We start from the raw sequence: 25,979 nt of genomic DNA, 5'->3' as shown, positions 1-25,979 counted from the left end.
ATGTACAATATACACACTGCAATTATATATATAACATAGTAACAGACACTTTCGTAACAATATGTAATATGTACAATATACACACTGCAAGTATATATATCATGTAACAGACACCTTCATAACAATATGTAATATGTACAATATACACACTGCAATTATACATATAATGTAGTAACAGACACCTTCATAACAATATGTAATATGTACAATATAAACACTGCAATTATATATATAATGATAGGTTGATTGGCAACACTAAATTGGCCCTAGTGTGTGAATGTGAGTGTGAATGTTGTCTGTCTATCTGTGTTGGCCCTGCGATAAGGTGGCGACTTGTCCAGGGTGTACCCCGCCTTCCGCCCGATTGCAGCTGAGATAGGCGCCAGCGCCCCCCGCGACCCCGAAAGGGAATAAGCGGTAGAAAATGGATGGATGGATGTAGTAACAGACACTTTCGTAACAAAATGTAATATGTACAATATACACACTGCAAGTATATATATCATGTAGTAACAGACACTTTCGTAACAATATGTAATATGTACAATATACACACTGCAATTATACATATAATGTAGTAACAGACACCTTCATAACAATATGTAATATGTACAATATAAACACTGCAATTATATATATAATGTAGTAACAGACACTTTCGTAACAATATGTAATATGTACAATATACACACTGCAAGTATATATATCATGTAGTAACAGACACTTTCGTAACAATATGTAATATGTACAATATACACACTGCAATTATACATATAATGTAGTAACAGACACCTTCATAACAATATGTAATATGTACAATATAAACACTGCAATTATATATATAATGTAGTAACAGACACTTTCGTAACAATATGTAATATGTACAATATACACACTGCAAGTATATATATCATGTAGTAACAGACACTTTCGTAACAATATGTAATATGTACAATATACACACTGCAATTATACATATAATGTAGTAACAGACACCTTCATAACAATATGTAATATGTACAATATACACACTGCAAGTATATATATCATGTAGTAACAGACACCTTCATAACAATATGTAATATGTACAATATACACACTGCAAGTATATATATATATATATATATATATATATATATATATATATATATCATGTAGTAACAGACACCTTCATAACAATATGTAATATGTACATATACACACTGCAAGTATATATATAATGTAGTAACAGACACCTTCAAAACAACATTACTCAGTTGTAATACACTTTCCCACCACTTATGGCAGTAATGCAAATATCAAACACAGAGAAGAAGTCTGGAGCTGGAGTCAAAGAAGTTTCTGAAGCGCAAAAAATATGATTAAAGCAGTGAAGCTGTATTTTCATTTGTACTTTAATTTTATTGATGATTTTATTTAAGAAATATATTTTTTAATATTATGTATTTAGTTAGAATGTAGTATTTCACACAATACGTTCTATGTAAATTAATATTTTATCAGTTTTTGAGTCCCTTCTTTTACGGTATATTTAATTAGTATTTATTTTTGTAATCAGCCTGACCTAATAAGCCTTGATAATATTCTTTGTGATGAACACATGTTTTCATACCATTTGACAAGGTTGTAAGTAGGGTATATAACATTATTAAATACCATTAAAATTCACTGTTAATATTTGAGTGAGCCCCAAGGTCAAAACGGTTAAGAACCCCTGGCCTTAATTTTGACCAAAGAACCACCATTACATGTTATTTACACCATTGGGACGTTTTTACATGTAGAACATAAATCATGATGGGAACAATACAGAAAAAACACCTAAATAAAAACAATAAAACACTTGGACTTTACTTCTGAACAGCAAACCAGACAAGTGAATTTTAAAAAAATACAATTGTAAAAGTAATTAAAAAAATGAATCAAATAAAAAAAATACTAAAATATATGTAAGAATTTAAGAGGTTAATGAACTAAAAATACAAAAAATGTTTTAATTACCAGTGAATTAAGTAAAAAAATATCTACAATTTTTTTTAAAATACCGAATAGAGAAACAAATAAAGAAAGCTAAATATTTTTAAGTAACTTAAAAACTGAATCAAATAAATAATACTAAAACAATTGAAACCATTTATCCAAATAAAAACATTTTTGAATTTAAAAAGTGAATCCAAATTAAATACAAAAATGTTTTTTTTTTACAATTTAAAGAGTAAATACAAATTTTTAAAAAAGAAATATTTTTTTAAATAATTTTAAAAGATGATTCCAAATAAAAAATTTAAAGAAGGATTCCCAATAAAATAAAAATACAAATAAAACATTTGTTTTAAAAGTGAATGTAAATGAAAAAATGTTGTTAAAGAATTAAAAAATGTAAACTAAATGTTGCTATGCTTCTTTTGACATTGACTCATTTTCTTCTCCGGTTGCTACTCTGGTTGGGTGATGCTCTATCTGCAAGTGCATACAAAAAACTGTTCCCAAACCACTTAAAGGCCTACTGAAAGCCACTACTAGCGACCACGCAGTCTGATAGTTTATATATCAATGATGAAATATTAACATTGCAACACATGCCAATACGGCCGCTTTAATTTACTAAATTGCAATTTTAAATTTCGCGCCTAAGTATCCAGCTGAAATGTCGCGGTATGATTCTGGACATCTGTGTTGCTGAATCTATTGCAGTCTTTTCAATGGACAATGGAGACGTCAAAGAAGAAAGCTGTACAGTAGGTGGGAAGCGGTGTATTGCGGCCGGCTTTAGCAACACAAACACAGACGGCGTTTCATTGTTTACATTCCCGAAAGATGACGATGATACTTTACTATGGAACAGAAATGTCAAGCGAACATGGTTGGATTGGACCACATACACAAAGTACCGTGTATTATGCAGCGATCATTTCGAAAGATCATGTTTTGAAGAGGGTCCCTTGCGATGGGCAGTTGCTGACTGGTGCTGAAGAAAGATGCGGGGCTGACCTTCAGGTTGTACAGGTAGGACCATATAATCTCACTAAAACACTAGTAACACAATAAGCAGATAAGGGATTTTCCAGATTTATTTTATGTGGAGAGACACCGCCGACCTGGAGGCCGGGGGGCGGGGCATGCGGCGGCAGGAGGAGGCGTGACGCACGCGGAGAGACGTTGCAGCGGCAATCTAGTACAGGTGTGTATACTACACGCCGGCTCACGATCTGTCTATCTGCTGTCAGAATATAAAAAGGGCGAGGGGGGAACGACCAAAGGGGAGCACGGAGGACCAGAAGCGCGACAACCGACCCGACCCGACAAGAGCGATGACGCACCCCCGCAGCGGACTCAAGCCCCGGACGCAGCGGCAGCAGACGAGCCGAAGGAGCACACTGAAAAGAGACGCGCCCAAAGGGCCAAGTGAAAATAGATTTGTTGAAACAATAAATCAATGCTGCTATGATGCGTCGTGTGTCAGGTGTCTCCGCAACCCACACGAGGACGGCAGGAAGTCCGTTACATCCTAGTAAATGTGTCTAATAACACCTGAATCACTCTCACTGCCCTCGTCTTATTTTTTTTTCTAGTCCTTCACTCTCACTTTCCTCATCCACGAATCTTTCATCCTCGCTCAAATTAAAGAGGAAATCGTCGCTTTCTCGGTCCGAATCGCTCTCGCTGCTGGTGGCCATGATTGTAAACAATGTTCAGATGTGAGGAGCTCCACAACCCGTGACGTCATGCGCACATCGTCTGCTTTTTTTTTTTTTTTCCTCCCACCCCCTTTGTTTACCTTTATCTCAGCTTTTTTGTAAGGGGCGCTGGAAGCCGGCAGACCCGTCAGCGATCCTGTTCTGTCTCCCTGTAATGTTTGTCTAAACTTGAATGGGATTGTGCTGAAAATTGTAATTTTCCTGAAGGAACTCTCCTGACGGAATAAATAAAGTACTATCTAATCGAATCTACTTCCGGTACAAGCAAGGCTTTTTTATTAGCGACCATAAGTTGCGAACTTTATCCTCGATGTTCTCCACTAAATCCTTTCCGCAAAAATATGGCAATATCGCGAAATGATCAAGTATGACACATAGAATGGACCTGCTATCCCCGTTTGAATAAGAACAAATCTCATTTTCGGGTCTCCCCATGTCTAGCATTAAAAGATTACAGTTGGTACAAAATGCGGCTGCTAGACTTTTGACAAGAACCAGAAAGTTTGATCACATTACGCCTGTACTGTATATACCTTTATATACATATATACATACATATATACCTATACTGTATATACCTTTATATACATATATACATACATATATACCTATACTGTATATACCTTTATATACATATATACATACATATATACCTATACTGTATATACCTTTATATACATATATACATACATATATACCAATACTGTATATACCTTTATATACATATATACATACATATATACCTATACTGTATATACCTTTATATACATATATACATACATATATACCTATACTGTATATACCTTTATATACATATATACATACGTATATACCTATACTGTATATACCTTTATATACATATATACATACATATATACCTATACTGTATATACCTTTATATACATATATACATACATACATATATACCTATACTGTATATACCTTTATATACATATATACATACATATATACCTGTACTGGCTCACCTGCACTGGCTTCCTGTGCACTTAAGATGTGACTTTAAGGTTTTACTACTTACGTATAAAATACTACACGGTCTAGCTCCATCCTATCTTGCCGATTGTATTGTACCGTATGTCCCGGCAAGAAATCTGCGTTCAAAGGACTCCGGCTTGTTAGTGATTCCCAAAGCCCAAAAAAAGTCTGCGGGCTATAGAGCGTTTTCATTTCGGGCTCCAGTACTCTGGAATGCCCTCCCGGTAACAGTTCGAGATGCCACCTCAGTAGAAGCATTTAAGTCTCACCTTAAAACTCATCTGTATACTCTAGCCTTTAAATAGACTCCCTTTTTAGACCAGTTGATCTGCCGTTTCTTTTCTTTTTTCTCCTATGTCCCACTCTCCCTTGTGGAGGGGGTCCGGTCCGATCCGGTGGCCATGTACTGCTCGCCTGTGTATTGGCTGGGGACATCTCTGCGCTGCTGATCCGCCTCCGCTTGGGATGGTTTCCTGCTGGCTCCGCTATGAACGGGACTCTCGCTGCTGTGTTGGATCCGCTTTGGACTGGACTCTCGCGACTGTGTTGGATCCATTATGGATTGAACTTTCACAGTATCATGTTAGACCCGCTCGACATCCATTGCTTTCCTCCTCTCCAAGGTTTCTCATAGTCAGCATTGTCACCGACGTCCCACTGGGTGTGAGTTTTCCTTGCCCTTATGTGGGCCTACCGAGGATGTGGTAGTGGTTTGTGCAGCCCTTTGAGACACTAGTGATTTAGGGCTATATAAGTAAACATGGATTGATTGATTGATTGATTCAGTAAGTCTTTAATAGAGTCGTTAAAAGAGCCGATTCGTTTGCCGACCCCACGCCTTTCATGTGTGCGTGGATAGCTGAGGAAGTATCTACACTTGATGACTGCACTGAAGAAGAAATAGGGAAGACACGCAGTGGCTGATGAATATAAAATGATGTAAATGACGCAGGCACACACACCCACACACACACACACACACACTGGACAGAGGCAGCTGCAGACAGAGTGGAAGGTTGTCAGGAGACATGGTGGAGCATGTGTGTGTTTCTCACACAAAAGAAGCCCCTAATTGTTTGGGATTCATTAATGCAGCAGCTTTTCTATTGCAAGCCAAGCTGTCAGGGAAGAAAAAAAACATGCTTGTAGAGAGAGAGAGAGAGAGAGAGAGAGAGAGAGAGAGAGAGAGAGAGAGAGAGAGAGAGAGGCTGCAAAGTAAGTGCATAATGACTATGGAGACAAGAAGGTGTTTTGGGTGGATGCGTGTGTTCTCCTTACCAGAGGCGCCGAGAGCGGGGCCGAGCGGCGAGGGGCTGGGGGCCAGGCCGCTCTTGGAGTGGGGTGCCGGAGACGAGGAAGAGGAGGACGAGGAGGAAGAGGCGGCGGGGGAGGAGGTGCGAGCAGCAGACAGGGTGGGCGCAGGGGAGGCCAGCCGCTCTCCAGACTCCATATCTGTCAAACACAATCCAATCAGGACTTTTGCTTTCACATCTCACTTCCCCCTGAACAATATTTCTTTTTAGTCTCTCGGCATCTATTGACTCATGGCAGGTTGGTGGCGTGCTCGCCGCGCTCTTCTTCAGTGGCCCGCCTTTACTTGCCAAACTCAATTGTTTAGGTGCAAAAAAATGTGTTTCAATTTCTGATTCATAGTGTAAAAAAAAAAAAAAAGCCTTTGGATAAAAATGTGTTGCTTTAAAAGTCAAGACTCACTTCCAGTAAATTAAGCAATGGATCCGGTTTCAGAAGCAGCCAATGAGAGGCTTCGGTCCTAATTCACCTGAACTTTTGAAGCTTGATTGATTGAAACTTTTATTAGTAGATTGCACAGTACAGTACATATTCCGTACAATTGACCACTAAATGGTAACACCCCAATAAGTTTTTCAACTTGTTAATGAATTGGGGGTCCGCGTTAATCAATTGGGGGTCCACGTCAATGAATTGGGGGTCCATGGTAATAAATGGTAAATGATAAATGGGTTGTACTTGTATAGCGCTTTTCTACCTTCAAGGTACTCAAAGCGCTTTGACACTACTTCCACATTTACCCATTCACACACACACACATTCACACACTGATGGAGGGAGCTGCCATGCAAGGCGCCAACCAGCACCCATCAGGAGCAAGGGTGAAGTGTCTTGCTCAGGACACAACGGACGTGACGAGGTTGGTTCTAGGTGGGATTTGAACCAGGGACCCTCGGGTTGCGCACGGCCACTCTCCCACTGCGCCACGCCGTCCCTATGAATTGACTAAGCATGTTACGACTGGTTGGCATAGTGATGCCAAATTGGTCCCTTCGTGGAGGCGTCGACATGAACACAGCAACGGTAAGTTTAAATGATTTATTACACTTAACAAAAACAGATTATGAACAAAAACACTGGAGCTAACGGACAAAAATAAACCAAGGGCGGTAGGTAGCATGAAAGCTAGGAATAGAAAATACAAAAACTATACGTGGCACGAAGGACACAAAAGAGTAAACAAAAAACATTCAGCATGAAAGCTGGAATATCAAGTGGCTTAGCATAAGAGCTAGCGAGAAAATACATACGGGTAATAGACAGTCATGAATGTTGCTCGAAGGCAAATTAGAGTCCCAGAAAAAATAACGAAAAGGGACGGGCTTAAATAGGGGAGTAATCAAAAAGTGACAGGTGTGCAGAAACCGTGATTCGCAGGTGGGATCAATGACTGACTAAACAGGAAGTAAGAGTGCAGAACAACAGTGACAAAACAACTGGAAGTATAAACCATATGTGGTGATCCAAGTAGTGGATCGCAACAAAGCACATAATATTTCTGCACTGAATTGTTTTACACGGATTTTTGTACCCTGACTTTCTTGCACTGAATAGTTTTAAAGCAAATTTTTATACACTACATTTTTCTGCACCAAACTTTTTTACACTGAATTTTCTGTGCACATTTGGCTCCTATATTTTAATCAATCCATCAATTAATGTTTATTTATATAGCCCTAAATCACTGGTCCCCAACCACCGGGCCGCGGCCTGGTACCGGGCCGCAGAATAATTTTTATTAAATCAGCATAAAATACACAATATACGCTTACAAATAGTGCACCAACCACAAAAAAACTCCCTTTTTCATGACAAAAACGTCCCTTTTTCATGACAAAGAAGAAAAAAAAGAAAAAAGAAAAAAAAGGCTTCATTTATTTACACATATTCTTTTCTACAATGAATTTTTAAATAGTTTTTATTTTTTTTAACATAGATTTGTTATACGCTGATTTTTGATGCACTGATTTTACACAAACTTGTTTATACACTGAATTTTTCCCCCACATTTTTTAAGTGACACTGTATGTTACACGAATGTTTTAACACTCAATTGTTTTCCATTGGTTTTTTTTTTACACTTTTTTATGTGAACTTTTATGCACTGATTTTATTTACACCAATTTATTATTAACTGATTTTTATGCGCTTCATTTTTTCACACGGATTTGTTACAAACTGTTATTTGATGCACTGAATTTATTTACACAAATTTGTTTATACACTGATTTTTCCAGATTTTTTAAGTGATTATTTATTACATTAATCTTTCTGCACCAAATATATTTAATTGACCTTTTACAGATTTTTTATACACTACAATTTTTACACTTTTCTGCACTAAATAGCTTAACAGTGATTTGTTATACACGTTTTTCTGCACCAAACTTTTTTTACACTGGATTTAATCCACTATTTTTTTTACACTCAATGTTTATACCCTGTTTTTACCACAGATTTTTTATCCATTGTTTTTTTTGCACTTATTTTTTGTAGATATTTTTAGACTGTTAATTTTTGTACACTGAACTTTTTAAGCCCTGAATTTATTTAAAGAGATTTTTTATGCGCATAATATATTTCCACAGATTTTTTTCTACAATTAATTTTTATGCGCAGTTTTTTTCCCCCAGATTTGTTATACATTGATTTATGATGCACTGAATTTATTTACACAAATTTGTTTATACACTGAATTTTTTTCCACATTTTTAAAGTGATTTTTTATACATTTATCTTTTTGCAATTTTTTTACATGAACTTTTTTCTGCCTATTTTAGCCTGAATTTCTTTGACAGATTTTTCATACGCTACATTTTTTTTTACACTTTTCAGCACTAAATCATTTTACAGTGATTTTTTTAATACACAACATTTTCCCGCACCAAACATTTTTTAACACTGATTTTTCTCCTCTATTTTATTTACACTAAATGTTTATAACAGTTTTTACCACTGAATTGTTTTTTGCAATGATTTTTTTTTTACACATTTTTAGACACCTAATTTTTCATGCACTGATTTTTTTGCACTGACTTTGAATTATTTCAAGTTGAATATTTTACACTGGCTTTTTCTGCACTGATTTGGGGGCGGCATAGCTCGGTTGGTAGAGTGGCCGTGCCAGCAACTTGAGGGTTGCAGGTTCGATTCCCACTTCCACCATCCTAGTCACTGCCGTTGTGTCCTTGGGCAAGACACTTTACCCACCTGCTCCCAGCGCCACCCACACTGCTTTAAATGTAACTTAGATATTGGGTTTCACTATGTAAAGCGCTTTGAGTCACTCGAGAAAAGCGCTATATAAATATAATTCACTTCACTTCACGTTTTCTGCACTGATTTGGGGGCGGCATAGCTCGGTTGGTAGAGTGGCCGTGCCAGCAACTTGGGGGTTGCAGGTTCGATTCCCACTTCCGCCATCCTAGTCACTGCCGTTGTGTCCTTGGGCAAGACACTTTACCCACCTGCTCCCAGTGCCACCCACACTGCTTTAAATGTAACTTAGATATTGGGTTTCACTATGTAAAGCGCTTTGAGTCACTCGAGAAAAGCGCTATATAAATATAATTGACTTCACTTCACGTTTTCTGCACTGATTTGGTGGCGGCATAGCTCGGTTGGTAGAGTGGCCGTGCCAGCAACTTGGGGGTTGCAGGTTCGATTCCCACTTCCGCCATCCTAGTCACTGCCGTTGTGTCCTTGGGCAAGACACTTTACCCACCTGCTCCCAGTGCCACCCACACTGCTTTAAATGTAACTTAGATATTGGGTTTCACTATGTAAAGCGCTTTGAGTCACTCGAGAAAAGCGCTATATAAATATAATTGACTTCACTTCACGTTTTCTGCACTGATTTGGTGGCGGCATAGCTCGGTTGGTAGAGTGGCCGTGCCAGCAACTTGAGGGTTGCAGGTTCGATTCCCGCTTCCGCCATCCTAGTCACTGCCGTTGTGGCCTTGGGCAAGACACTTTACCCACCTGCTCCCGGTGCCACCCACACTGCTTTAAATGTAACTTCTCTGTGAGCGCTTTGAGTATCTAACAATAGAAAAGCGCGATATAAATCTAATCCATTATTATTATTATTATTATTATATTGGGTTTCACTATGTAAAGCACTTTGAGTCACTAAAGAAAAGCGCTATATAAATATAATTCACATTTATTTTACACTGAATTATCCGGCTGGCCTGGGAACGCCTCGGGATCCCCCGGGAAGCGCTAGACGAACTGGGTGGGGAGAGGGAAGTCTGGGCTTCCTTGCTTAGGCTGCTGCCCCCGCGACCCGACCTCGGATAAGCGGAAGATGATGGATGGATGGAATTTTCCGGCACCAATTATTTTATTTTTTTTACTGAATTTTTTTATACACATTTAAAACAGCATTTTAACAAACTACACACATTTTACTCCCATTTTTTTTTTCATTTAGGGAAATTGTCAGCATCATTTGATTGAAATGATTGATTCAAAGGCAACAAACTGACTGCCACTTTGCTAATGAAGACATGGAATGCAGCCCTCCACTCCAACGTGTGGCATGACGGGGAAGAGGAGAGAAAGAAGCGTGTTCCTGTCATGTGTAAAGCTCACCCACGCTAACATTTCTCAAGCAGGATCCTTCACGCCTCCTTGATGAAAAAGAATTCCATTTCATTTCAAGAGATCTTCTGAGGCCTTTAGAGGGACAAAGCGGCGGGGACGCGGCGCCGCATTATCAGCCTGAGGCAGGTGCCGGGCCCGCCATTATCAAGTCATCAGTTGAAACAAACAAAGGTGTCCAACCTGTGGCACCGAGCAACACATGAACTCACTCACACCTTTTGCACTCTCATCCAGGAGTGGAAGATCCCCCTCTAAAAGCAGACTTTTACAGGCAGCCTTTGTTATTGTGTCATTACACATAAACAGTCCCTTCCTCCACCCTCCGCAGTGCCGCTGATTAAATCTGGGAGACAAAAGCTGCTATCCTCTGAATATCAAGTATCAGCCTTTCGCCAGGAGCAACACTGACAAGAGAGGGAGGGAGGGAGATGGGGCGAGCGAGAGGAAACCTGCTGCAGTCCGCGGGGAGGAGGAGGAGGAGGAGGAGGAGGCCGCCATTGCTGCGGCGGTCGTGTCATCACCAGCGGGGGTCAAAGGTCCTTGGGAGGGCCTAGCTGCACATGTGTCTCGGAAAGACGTCTCCCTCTACTCTTCTTTGCGGGAAGAAATGTGGAAGCCAGGTTGGTTGCATGAACAAAGGCACTCGCTGACAGCGGCAATTATCACGTTTGGTTACGAGAGGAAGTCAAAATGAAGAAATTGCGGATAAAAGAAGAAAAGTCAGTTATTTCCAAAAGGAGCGTAGTCAGACCGATGTGGTCTGTACATGCTGATGATGCCACACCACCTCAGCTTACCCTTTAGAGCAGGGGTGCCCACACTTTTTCTGCAGGCGAGCTACTTTTCAATTGACCAACTCGAAGGGATCTACCTCATTTATATATATCATTTATATTTATTTATTTATGAAAGAGACATTTTTGTAAACAAGTTAAATGTGTTTAATGATAATACAAGCTGCCGAGTGTGAAGCGACCGGAATGAGAATCAGCACCTCCAAGTCCGAGTCCATGGTTCTCGCCCGGAAAAGGGTGGAGTGCCATCTCCGGGTTGGGGAGGAGACCCTGCCCCAAGTGGAGGAGTTCAAGTACCTAGGAGTCTTGTTCACGAGTGAGGGAAGAGTGGATCGTGAGATCGACAGGCGGATCGGTGCGGCGTCTTCAGTAATGCGGACGTTGTACCGATTCGTTGTGGTGAAGAAGGAGCTGAGCCGGAAGGCAAAGCTCTCAATTTACCGGTTGATCTACGTTCCCATCCTCACCTATGGTCATGAGCTTTGGGTCATGACCGAAAGGATAAGATCACGGGTACAAGCGGCCGAAATGAGTTTCCTCCGCCGGGTGGCGGGGCTCTCCCTTAGAGATAGGGTGAGAAGCTCTGCCATCCGGGAGGAACTCAAAGTAAAGCCGCTGCTCCTCCACATGGAGAGGAGCCAGATGAGGTGGTTCGGGCATCTGGTCAGGATGCCACCCGAACGCCTCCCTAGGGAGGTGTTTAGGGCACGTCCAACCGGTAGGAGGCCACGGGGAAGACCCAGGACACGTTGGGAAGACTATGTCTCCCGGCTGGCCTGGGAACGCCTCGGGATCCCCCGGGAAGAGCTAGACGAAGTGGCTGGGGAGAGGGAAGTCTGGGTTTCCCTGCTTAGGCTGTTGCCCCCGCGACCCGACCTCGGATAAGCGGAAGAAGATGGATGGATGGATAATACAAGCATGTGTAACACATATAAATGTCTTTCTTTCACGAAGACAAGAATATAAGTTGGTGTATTACCTGATTCTGATGACTTGCATTGATTGGAATCAGACAGTAATGATGATAACGCCCACATTTTCAAATGGAGGAGAAAAAAAGTTGTCCTTTCTGTACAATACCACATGAAAGTGGTTGGTTTTTGGCATCTAATTCATCCAGCTTCCATACACTTTACAAGAAAAACATTGGCGGCAAATTCCGTAGCTTGCTTGATTGACATTCACGGCACCCGAGGGTCTTGTGAGATGACGCTAGCTGCTGCCAGTTCATTATTATGAAGAAATGACAGAGAGGAAGGCGAGAAACACTTTTTATTTCAACAGACTTTCGCGCCGTCCCTTCCGTCAAAACTCTTAAAGGCCGACTGCACATTTCCTATCTTCACAATAAAAGCCCTGCTTCATGCTGCCTGCGCTAACTAAATACAGAGTCTCGGAAAACTGGCGTGCACAAGCGATCCCTCAGAAAGCTGGCGTGCACAAGTGATGTGCACGCCAGCTTTCTGAGGGATCGCTTGTGCACGCCAGTTTTCCGAGACTCTGTATTTAGTTAGCGCAGGCAGCATGAAGCAGGGCTTTTATTGTGAAGATAGGAAATGTGCAGTCGGCCTTTAGAGTTTTGACGGAAGGTACGGCGCGAGAGTCTGTTGAAATAAAAAGTCTTTCTCGCCTTCCTCTCGGTCATATTTTCATAATAATGATCTTGCAGCAGCCAGCGTCATCTCACAAGACCCTCCGGTACCGTGAATGTCATTTAAGTGACGTCTTGGTGAAGATTGATGATCACTCATTTTTAGGTCTATTTTTTTTAAAAGCCTTGCTGGAGATCGACTGACACACCCCCCGCGGTCGACTGGTAGCTCGCGATCGACTTAATGGGCACCCCTGCCTTAAAGTATCTCCACACTGCTGACATTTTTCCGAAGGTGCCGGGGTTACAACGTCACCGCACGTTGGTTGATTTCGTCACCGCGTCAAAAAATAGCGTCATTGCGTCACACGCCACTATTCGGCCTTGCATTTAACTCATTCCACCGAAGGCCGAATGTGGCTTTTTTTGCCATATTCGGCCGAATATATTCGGTTACCGATTATTCGGTGCATCTCTAATACAGAGTGAGCCAAAATTTAAAACTGAACAAAGCCGCGGGCCGAGGTTGAACAAATTAACCCTTTAATAGGGACCCAAACAAGTTTTGCATAGAATATTGACAAAGCAAGACTTATAGAACTTTATAGTCACATGCAAAATCCAGTTTCCAATAATATTATTTCAAAAACATCAATGGCATCCATCCATCCATCCATCCATTTTCTACCGCTTATTCCCTTTTGGGGTCGCGGGGGGCGCTGGCGCCTATCTCAGCTACAATCGGGCGGAAGGCAGGGTACACCCTGGACAAGTCGCCACCTCATCGCAGGGCCAACACAGATAGACAGACAACATTCACACTCACATTCACACACTAGGGCCATTTTTTTGTGTGTTGCCAATCAACCTATCCCCAGGTGCATGTCTTTGGAAGTGGGAGGAAGCCGGAGTACCCGGAGGGAACCCACGCATTCACGGGGAGAACATGCAAACTCCACACAGCATATGAAATTAAATAAAAACACAAATTTAAGGCCTTTTTTCGGCGGCGGGTTTGGTGGTAGCGGAGGTGGTATATTGTAGCGTCCCGGAAGAGTTAGTGATGCAAGGGGTTCTGGGTATTTGTCCGGTTGTGTTTGTGTTGTGTTACGGTGCGGATGTTCTCCCGAAATGTGTTTGTCATTCTTGTTTGCTGTGGGTTCACAGTGTGGCGCATATTTGCTACGGTGTTAGTGAAGTGAAGTAAATTATATTTATATTGCGCTTTTCTCTAGTGACTCAAAGCGCTTTACATAGTGAAACCCAATATCTAAGTTACATTTAAACCAGTGTGGGTGGCACTGGGAGCAGGTGGGTAAAGTGTCTTTCCCGAGAACACAACGGTAGTGACTAGGATGGCGGAAGCGGGAATCGAACCTGCAACCCTCAAGTTGCTGGCACGGCCACTCTATCAACCGAGCTATGCCGCCCCACGCTTTACATAGTGAAACCCAATATCTAAGTTACATTTTTAAACCAGTGTGGGTGGCACTGGAAGCACGTGGGTAAAGTGTCTTGCCCAAGGACACAACGGCAGTGACTAGGATGGCGGAAGCGGGAATCGAACCTGCAACCCTCAAGTTGCTGGCACGGCCACTCTACCAACCGAGCTATACCGCCCCACGAGTGTGTTAACCTTGTTTATACGGCCACCCTCAGTGTGACCTGTATGGCTGTTGACCAAGTATGCCTTGCATACACTTGTGTGTGTGTATGAGCCGCATATATTATGTGAGTGGGCCGGCACGCTGTTTTTGTGGAAGAGAAGCGGGCGTGGCGACATGTAGAGAACGCCAAAAGCAGTGCTTTTACGGCCCGCCCCAATATTATTGTCCGGGAGAAATTGGGGAGGGCCACTGAACTTCGGGAGTCTCCCGGGAAAATTAAGAGGGTTGACGAGTATGAGTATTAGCGGTGAATGTAGTGTTACAGCGGCGGGCCAGCTCTAATGTTAATTTGATATTGCCTCAAGGGCCAAATGAAATTATACGGCGGGCCAAATTTGGCCCGCGGGCCAGAGCTTGACACCCATGCTTTAGAGCAGTGGTTCTCAAATGGGGGTACGCATACCCCTGGGCGTAATTGAAGGTATGACAAGGGGTACATTACATTTTTTTTAAATATTCTAAAAATTGCAACAATTTGAAAATCCTTTACTAATATATTTATTGAAAAATACTTCAACAAAATATGGATGTAAGTTCATAAACTGTGAAAAGAAATGCAACAATGCAATATTCAGTGTTGACAGCTAGATTTTTGGAGGACATTTTCCAGTGCGAAGAGTGGCCGTGCGCAACCCGAGGGTCCCTGGTTCAATTCCAACCTCGTCATGTCCGTTGTGTCCTGAGCAAGACACTTCACCCTTGCTCCTGATGGGTGCTGGTTAGCGCCTTGCATGGCAGCTCCCTCCATCAGTGTGTGAATGGGTAAATGTGGAAGTAGTGTCAAAGCGCTTTGAGTACCTTGAAGGTAGAAAAGCGCTATACAAGTACAACCCATTTATTTATATTGATGTTAAAGATTTCTTTTTTTGTGGAGAAATGTTAAGAATGAAGTTGATGAATCCAGATGGATCTCTATTACAATCCCCAAAGAGGGCACTTTAAGTTGATGATTACTTCTATGTGTAGAAATATTTATTTATAATTGAATCACTTGTTTATTTTTAAACAAGTTTTTAGTTATTTTTATATCTTTTTTTCCAAATAGTTCAAGAAAGACCACTACAAATGAGCAATATTTTATACAATTTAATAAATCACAAACTGATGACATAGTGCTGTATTTTACTTCTTTATCTCTTTTTTTCAACCAAAAATGCTCTGATTAGGGGGTACTTGAATTAAAAACATGTTCACAGGGGGTACATCACTGACAAAAGCTTGAGAATCACTGCTTTAGCGCACAGCTGTAACTTCCTGCCACTAAACTGTGCTGACATACTGCCAGAGGGTGGTAAAAAGTGCTCTCTCCCCTCCCGAGATGAAGTGTACAGAGCCAGGTGCCTCAAAAAGGCCCAAAACATAATAAGCAAGGGTCTCGGACTCAATTTACCTGGGAGGCCACTGGATGCAGAAACTGGGTGGGACTGGGCCGCAAGAAAAGATTTCTTAAAAAAATCTAACATGCACTTTTTAATGAATTCCCCTTCTTTGAATGGCTTTCCTGCCCTGGCAACATACCTGCCAACTCTCGGGTTCTTTCCGGGAAACACCCGAATATCATTCTCACGGTTTTCCCCCGGACAATAATATTGAGGGCGTGCCGTGATGGCACTGTCTTTAGCATCCTCTACAACCTGCCGTCTCGTTCGCTTTACAAGTCAACTGTGGGTTGACAGTCACAAGTGTATGAGGCTTCTGCAGACCCACGGGAGTGACTGCAAGACATACTTGGTCAACAGCCATACAGGTCACACTGAAGGTGGCCGTATAAACAACTTTAACACTGTTACAAATGTGCGCCACACTGTGAACCCACACCGAACAAGAATGACAAAACACATTTTGGGAGAACATCCGCACCGTAACACAACATAAACACAACAGAACAAATACCCAGAATCCAATGCAGCCCTGACTCTTCTGGGCTACAATAGGGGGGCAGTGTTGATATTATGTATCAAATGACAGTTGATGTCAAACTAGAGTTGATGTCAAACGAGAGTTGATGTCAAACTAGAGTTGACGTCAAACGAGAGTTGACATCAAACGAGAGTTGGTATCAAACGAGAGTTGGTATCGAACGAGAGTTGGTATCGAACGAGAGTTGGTATCAAACGAGAGTTGGTATCAAACTACAGTTGATGTCAAACTACAGTTGATGTCAAACTACAGTTGATGTCAAACTACAGTTGATGTCAAACGAGAGTTGGTATCAAACGAGAGATGATATCAAACGAGAGTTGGTATCAAACGAGAGTTGGTATCAAACGAGAGATGATATCAAACGAGAGTTGATGTCAAACGAGAGTTGATGTCAAACGAGAGTTGATATCAAACAAGAGTTGATGTCAAACTACAGTTGATGTCAAACTACAGTTGATGTCAAACTAAAGTTGGTATCAAACGAGAGTTGGTATCAAATGAGAGTTGATGTCAAACGAGAGTTGGTATCAAACGAGAGTTGGTATCAAACGAGAGTTGGTATCAAACTAGAGTTGGTGTCAAACGAGAGTTGATGTCAAACGAGAGTTGATGTCAAACGAGAGTTGATGTCAAACGAGAGTTGGTATCAAACGAGAGTTGGTATCAAACGAGAGTTGGTATCAAACTACAGTTGATGTCAAACTACAGTTGATGTCAAACGAGAGTTGATATCAAATGAAATGAGAGTTGATGTCAAACTACAGTTGATGTCAAACGAGAGTTGATATCAAAAAAGAGTTGATGTCAAACTACAGTTGATGTCAAACGAGAGTTGGTATCAAACGAGAGATGATATCAAACGAGAGTTGGTATCAAACGAGAGATGATATCAAACGAGAGTTGATGTCAAACGAGAGTTGATGTCAAACTACAGTTGATGTCAAACGAGAGTTGATATCAAACAAGAGTTGATGTCAAACTACAGTTGATGTCAAACGACAGTTGATGTCAAACTAAAGTTGGTATCAAACGAGAGTTGGTATCAAACGAGAGTTGGTATCAAACGAGAGTTGATGTCAAACGAGAGTTGGTATCAAACGAGAGTTGGTATCAAACGAGAGTTGATGTCAAACGAGAGTTGATGTCAAACGAGAGTTGATGTCAAACGAGAGTTGGTATCAAACGAGAGTTGGTATCAAACGAGAGTTGGTATCAAACGAGAGTTGGTATCAAACGAGAGTTGGTATCAAACGAGAGTTGATGTCAAACGAGAGTTGGTATCAAACGACAGTTGATGTCAAACGAGAGTTGATGTCAAACGAGAGTTGATGTCAAACGAGAGTTGGTATCAAACGAGAGTTGATGTCAAACGAGAGTTGATGTCAAACGAGAGTTGATGTCAAACGAGAGTTGATGTCAAACGAGAGTTTATGCCAAATGAGAGTTGATGTCAAACGAGAGTTGATGTCAAACGAGAGTTGACGTCAAACGAGAGTTGATGTCAAACGAGAGTTGATGCCAAATGAGAGTTTATATCGAACCAGAGTTTATCCTTATTTTCCATAGGTCATAAAAAATATCAGTAATGATCTATACGGAGCGGTATGAAACACAGCTGTATCGCCCAGCCCTAGAAGAAAAAGAGTCCAAAGTGCAATCTGTTGCACAAGTCAGGCTGCTTCAATGTGTCCGAGGGGGACAAACGGTAAAAAAGAGGCATGCCAGAGTGTATCTATCATACTGCAGATGGACCGTCAAGCTGCTAAGTGAAGATGAGGAGGAGGAGGAAGACATTTCTCAATATCTGCACTTAATGTTGTCACCATGTCAACACAATTGATTTGCTCCCTAACAAACGGGAAAAAGCCATTGCAGAGGTGTGAGCAGCACTCCCCTCCCCCGCCCGCTTCTGCTCATCTCTCTGGGGCTGAGAGGAAGGCCAGCGGGCCAGAAGAACGTCCATCTTCTCTCCCTCACTGGTGCAATTACATCCCACAACAATCACAGCAGCAGCATTGACTGCACACGCCCTATTTCTACATCCAATAATGACACATTTCTGAATAGCATGTTTGCAGTTATTTCACATTTTTTTGTCAAGTACATAACTCCACATGTGTTCATTCATAGTTTGGATGTGACAACCTACTATGTAAATAGTCATGGAAATAAAGAAAACGCTTTGAAATGTACTGTAATGTACATTTTTTTACAGTACATTTCTTTGAAATGTCCTGTAATGTACATTACAATGTTAATTGTGAAAATGGTGTTGATAATCAGTGATCTCTAATCAGGTGTGTTCCAGCGGGGGATCCGAGAAGATAATAAACATCAGTGGTCTTTTATATCTTTGCAGGCGCCCTTCACATGTCATCTCCATGAAAAACATGTCCATCAAGAACAGTTATATATGTCCGTGAAGAACAGTTGTATATGTCCATGAAGAACATATACAACAGTTATATAGGTCCATGAAGAACAGTTATATATGTCCGTGAAGAACAGTTATATATGTCCATGAAGAACAGTTATATAGGTCCATGAAGAACAGTTATATATGTCCGTGAAGAACAGTTATATATGTCCAGAAAGAACAATTACATATGTCCATGAAGAACAGTTATATAGGTCCATGAAGAACAGTTATATATGTCCATGAAGAACAGTTATATAGGTCCATGAAGAACAGTTATATATGTCCATGAAGAACAGTTATATATGTCCAGAAAGAACAATTACATATGTCCATGAAGAACAGTTATATATGTCCATGAAGAACAGTTATATAGGTCCATGAAGAACAGTTATATATGTCCGTGAAGAACAGTCATATATGTCCAGAAAGAACAATTACATATGTCCATGAAGAACAGTTATATAGGTCCATGAAGAACAGTTATATATGTCCATGAAGAACAGTTATATAGGTCCATGAAGAACAGTTATATATGTCCATGAAGAACAGTTATATATGTCCGTGAAGAACAGTTATATATGTCCAGAAAGAACAATTACATATGTCCATGAAGAACAGTTATATATGTCCGTGAAGAACAGTTATATATGTCCATAAAGCACAATTACATATGTCCGTAAAGAACAGTTATATATGTCCGTGAAGAACAGTTATATATGTCCATAAAGAACAGTTATATATGGCCGTGAAGAACAGTTATATATGTCCAGAAAGAACAATTACATAAGTCCATGAAGAACAGTTATATATGTCCGTGAAGAACAGTTATATATGTCCATAAGGAACAATTATATATGTCCGTAAAGAACAGTTATATATGTCCGTGAAGAACAGTTATATATGTCCATAAAGCACAATTACATATGTCCGTAAAGAACAGTTATATATGTCCGTGAAGAACAGTTATATATGTCCGTGAAGAACAGTTATATATGTCCATAAAGCACAATTACATATGTCCGTAAAGAACAGTTATATATGTCCGTGAAGAACAGTTATATATGTCCGTGAAGAACAGTTATATATGTCCATAAAGCACAATTACATATGTCCCTAAAGAACAGTTATATATGTCCGTGAAGAACAGTTATATATGTCCATAAAGAACAATTAAATATGTCTGAGAAAAACAGTTATACATGTCCGTGAAGAACAGTTGTATATGTCCGTGAAGAACAGTTATATGTGTCCATGAAGAACAGTTATATATTTCTGTGAAGAAGAGTTGTATATGTCCATAAAGAAATAACAATTATATATGTCCGTGAAGAACAGTTATATATGTCCATAAAGAACAATTAAGTATGTCTGAGAAAAACAGTTATACATGTCCGTGAAGAACAGTTGTATATGTCCATGAAGAACAGTTATATATGTCCGTGAAGAACAGTTATATATGTCCGTGAAGAACAGTTATATATGTCCATGAAGAACAATTATATGTCCGTGAAGAACAGTTATATATGTCCGTGAAGAACAGTTATATATGTCCATAAAGAACAGTTATATATGTCCGTGAAGAACAGTTATATATGTCCATAAAGAACAGTTATATATGTCCGTGAAGAACAGTTATATATGTCCAGAAAGAACAGTTGTATATGTCCAGAAAGAACAGTTGTATATGTCCATGAAGAACAGTTATATATGTCCGTGAAGAACAGTTATATATGTCCGTGAAGAACAGTTATATATGTCCGTGAAGAACAGTTATATATGTCCGTGAAGAACAGTTATATATGTCCGTGAAGAACAGTTATATATGTCCGTGAAGAACAGTTATATATGTCCATGAAGAACAGTTGTATATGTCCGTGAAGAACAGTTATATATGTCCGTGAAGAACAGTTATATATGTCCGTAAAGAACAGTTATATATGTCCGTGAAGAACAGTTATATATGTCCATGAAGAACAGTTATATATGTCCGTAAACAACAGTTATGTCCATGAAGAACAGTTATATATGTCCGTAAAGAACAGTTATATATGTCCGTACAACAACAAGTTATATGTCCATGAAGAACAGTTATATATGTCCGTGAAGAACAGTTATTTATGTCCGTAAAGAACAGTTATATATGTCTGTAAACAACAGTTATATGTCCATGAAGAACAGTTATATATGTCCGTAAACAACAGTTATATGTCCATGAAGAACAGTTATATATGTCCGTGAGGAACAGTTATATATGTCCGTAAAGAACAATTATATATGTCTGTAAACAACAGTTATATGTCCATGAAGAACAGTTATATATGTCCGTAAACAACAGTTATACGTCCATGAAGAACAGTTATATATGTCCGTAAAGAACAGTTATATATGTCCGTACAACAACAAGTTATATGTCCATGAAGAACAGTTATATATGTCCGTGAAGAACAGTTATTTATGTCCGTAAAGAACAGTCATATATGTCCGTACAACAACAAGTTATATGTGCATGAAGAACAGTTATATATGTCCGTGAAGAACAGTTATTTATGTCCGTAAAGAACAGTTATATATGTCCGTACAACAACAAGTTATATGTCCATGAAGAACAGTTATATATGTCCGTGAAGAACAGTTATTTATGTCCGTAAAGAACAGTTATATATGTCCGTACAACAACAAGTTATATGTCCATGAAGAACAGTTATATATGTCCGTGAAGAACAGTTATATATGTCCGTGAAGAACAATTATATATGTCCATGAAGAACAGTTGTATATGTCCGTGAAGAACAGTTATATATGTCCGTGAAGAACAGTTATATACGTCCGTAAACAACAATTATATATGTCTGTAAACAACAGTTATATGTCCATGAAGAACAGTTATATATGTCCGTGAAGAATAGTTATATATGTCCGTAAACAGCAGTTATATGTCCATGAAGAACAGTTATATATGTCCGTAAAGAACAGTTATATATGTCCGTACAACAACAAGTTATATGTCCATGAAGAACAGTTATATATGTCCGTGAAGAACAGTTATTTATGTCCGTAAAGAACAGTTATATATGTCCGTAAAGAACAATTATATATGTCTGTAACCAACAGTTATATGTCCATGAAGAACAGTTATATATGTCCGTAAACAACAGTTATATGTCCATGAAGAACAGTTATATATGTCCGTAAAGAACAGTTATATATGTCCGTACAACAACAAGTTATATGTCCATGAAGAACAGTTATATATGTCCGTGAAGAACAGTTATTTATGTCCGTAAAGAACAGTTATATATGTCCGTACAACAACAAGTTATATGTCCATGAAGAACAGTTATATATGTCCGTGAAGAACAGTTATATAGACATATATATGTCCATAAAGAACAGTTGTATACAGTTGTGATCAAAATTATTCAACGCACACACAATTTTGGTGTTTTAGCAAGTTTGACATGTATTCCGTATTTTGTTTATAGTCATATCAAATAAAGATGTGTCAAATAGACAAATGCAACTTAAATTGTAACTCTGTATTATACAAAATACCAAAAAAGGATATTTTTCTTAATATCTCATTGACAAAATTACTCAACCCCTTGAAGATCATAACTCGTAAGAACAGAATTTGAATAAGGTCTTTTCAATCAGGTGTTGAAAACACCTGTAGATGTGATTAGAATCATAATGAGCAACAATTAAACTGATTGAAAAAGACTGACGCTCAGCTTCTTGTAGATGGTCAATGGTGTATTTGCAACATGGTGAAGTCCAGGGAGTGGTCAAAGAAGTCAAGAGAGGAGGTCATTTCTCTTCATAAGAAAGGATATGGATATAAGAGAATAGCAAAGACATTACACATTCCAAGAGACATAGTTGGGAGCATAATTCGCAAGTTTAAAGCTAAAGGCACAGTGGAAACACTACCTGGGCGTGGTAGTAAGAGGATGCTGTGTGCGTACAGTGGTGGAAAACCCCCGGGTAACAGCTGAGGAACTACAACAGGACATTGCAGAGGGGGGAACGCAGGTTTCGTCCGAGATGAAGGCCTCCATGCCAGAACTCCCAGGCGCACCCCACTTCTGACTACCAGGCACAAGAGAAATTGACTACAGTATGCCAAAAATCATCTGGACAAACCCCAAAGGTTTTGGGAAACTGTTCTATGGAGTGATGAGACAAAACTGGAATTATTTGGGCCTATGAATCAACGTTATGTCTGGAGGAGAAAAAATGAAGCTTACAACAAGAAGAACACCTTGCCTACTGTTAAGCATGGTGGGGGGTCAATCATGCTCTGGGGCTGTTTCTCTGCCTCAGGTACCGGGAATCTCCAGCGCCACAAAGGCATTATGAATTCTATTTCCTAGCAGGAAATATTAGCTGCAAATGTCATGAAGTCAGTGAGGAAGCTGAGGCTTGGGAGACCTTGGACCTTCCAACAGGACAAGGATCCCAAGCATACCTTCTGATCAACATCAGAGTGGTTGCAGAAGGAGGGCTGGAAGACTCTGGAGTGGCCTTCACAGTGGCCAGACCTAAATCCTCTAGTGGGACTTGAAGAAGGCAGTTGCAGCACGCAAGCCCAAGAATATGAATGAACTGGAGGCCTTTGCCCAAGAGGAATGGGCTAAAATACCTGTAGATGCTTGCAAGAAGCTGATGTATCACCTTTGAAGGATGTCTTTACTGTTCTACTAAGTACTAAAGATGCATGGAACTAGGGGCTTGAATCATTATGTCAATGACATATTAAGAAAAATGTCCTTTTTTGCTATTTTGTCAAATACAGTGTTACAATTGAAGTTGCATTTGTCTATTCGACACATCTTTATTTGATATGACTATAAACAAAATACGGAATAAATGTCCAACTTGCTAAAACGCCAAAATTGTGTGGGGGTTGAATCATTTTGATCACAACTGTATGTCCATGAAGAAGAAGTTATATGACCTCGCATCTCACAGTCTCTTTGCCGCCTTGCATGCAGAAGTTCAACAAAAGGCTGCCAACACGTGCTCCTAAAAAGTGTGTGTGTGTGAGTGTGTACCTCAAACTATTCCACCCCCCTTGTGTGTGTGTGTGTGTGTGTGTGTGTGTGTGTCACTCCTGCCCTGAGTCCTGCTCACCCCTACACACACACACACACACACACACACACACACACGCACACACACACACACACACACACACACACACACACACACACACACACACAGTGTGTAACAGATGGCTGATACTAACTGAGATAATCCGCCAACAGAGTCATCAGCATGGATCAGTGGTAATCAGAGTGTGGACACAATGTCTCTTCTCGGGCCGTAATGGAAGGAGAGAGCTGCATTATTCCCCGTGATGCTCTGACCTCATTCAAAGACACACGCTGGCTCGCAGCTCGCTTGCTTTCTGCACTTTACTGCAGCTGACAAAATGGCATCAACGCCGCGCATCTGGTACACTCCCCCTCGCCGTACACATTCCCGCTCTGACGCTTTTATTGCATGGAAAACTGTCTCTCTCGCACACGCACACGCGCACACACACACACACACACACACACACACACACACATACACACACACACACACACACACACACACACACACACACACACACACACGCGCAGTCTTGTCCTGGCAGCATAGCAAGTGTGCCAGGACAAATAACCTATATAACGCCTCAGCACATGTACTTCCTAATATACACACATGTTTACATATACATCCTAATGTATACTACTGTCTACACATACTTCCTAATATACACACATGTTTACATGTACATCCTAATGTACACTACTGTCTACACGTACTTCCTAATATACACACATGTTTACGTGTACATCCTAATGTATACTACTGTCTACACATACTTCCTAATATACACACATGTTTACATGTACATCCTAATGTACACTACTGTCTACACATACTTCCTAATATACACACATGTGTACGTGTACATCCTAATGTACACTACTGTCTACATGTACTTCCTAATATACACACATGTTTACATGTACATCCTAATGTACACTACTGTCTACACGTACTTCCTAATATACACACATGTTTACATGTACATCCTAATGTACACAACTGTCTACACGTACTTCCTAATATACACACATGTTTACATGTACATTCTAATGTACACTACTGTCTACACGTACTTCCTAATATACACACATGTTTACATGTACATCCTAATGTACACTACTGTCTACACGTACTTCCTAATATACACACATGTTTACATGTACATTCTAATGTACACTACTGTCTACACGTACTTCCTAATATACACATGTTTACATGTACATCCTAATGTACACTACTGTCTACACGTACTTCTTAATATACACACATGTTTACATGTACATCCTAATGTACACTACTGTCTACACGTACCTCCTAATATACACACGTTTACATGTACATTCTAATGTACACTACTGTCTACACATCCTTCCTAATATACACACATTTACATGTACATCCTAATGTACACTACTGTCTACACGTACGTCCTAATATACACACATGTTTACATGTATATCCTAATGTACACTACTGTCTACACGTACTTGCTAATATACACACGTTTACATATACATCCTAATGTACACTACTGTTTACATGTACTTCCTAATATACACACATGTTTACATGTACATCCTAATGTACACTACTGTCTACACGTACTTCTTAATATACACACGTTTACATGTACATCCTAATGTACACTACTGTCTACATGTACTTCCTAATATACACATGTTTACATGTACATCCTAATGTACACTACTGTCTACATGTACTTCCTAATATACACATGTTTACATGTACATCCTAATGTACACTACTGTCTACACGTACTTCTTAATATACACACATGTTTACATGTACATCCTAATGTACACTACTGTCTACATGTACTTCCTAATATACACACATGTTTATATGTAC

The 25,979-nt window shown here is 40.0% G+C and overlaps 1 protein-coding gene across 16 annotated transcripts in view; it reads right to left on the bottom strand.

Annotated features, from left to right (window-relative positions):
• Positions 1 to 25,979, bottom strand: part of baz2ba (bromodomain adjacent to zinc finger domain, 2Ba) — a 314,952-nt gene that overhangs the window by 143,230 nt on the left and 145,743 nt on the right. For all 16 annotated transcript variants that reach the window (XM_061887411.1, XM_061887418.1, XM_061887415.1 and 13 more), the window contains exon 3: positions 5,973 to 6,146. In XM_061887411.1, the coding sequence (XP_061743395.1) occupies positions 5,973 to 6,144 (172 nt within the window). In that variant the 5' untranslated portion in view covers positions 6,145 to 6,146. The remainder of the gene's footprint in view (positions 1 to 5,972; positions 6,147 to 25,979) is intronic.

The sequence above is a fragment of the Nerophis ophidion genome, linkage group LG25 (assembly GCF_033978795.1).
Source record: "Nerophis ophidion isolate RoL-2023_Sa linkage group LG25, RoL_Noph_v1.0, whole genome shotgun sequence".
In the NCBI taxonomy this organism is placed as follows: Eukaryota; Metazoa; Chordata; class Actinopteri; order Syngnathiformes; family Syngnathidae; genus Nerophis; species Nerophis ophidion.
This window is presented reverse-complemented; position numbering and strand designations above follow the sequence as displayed.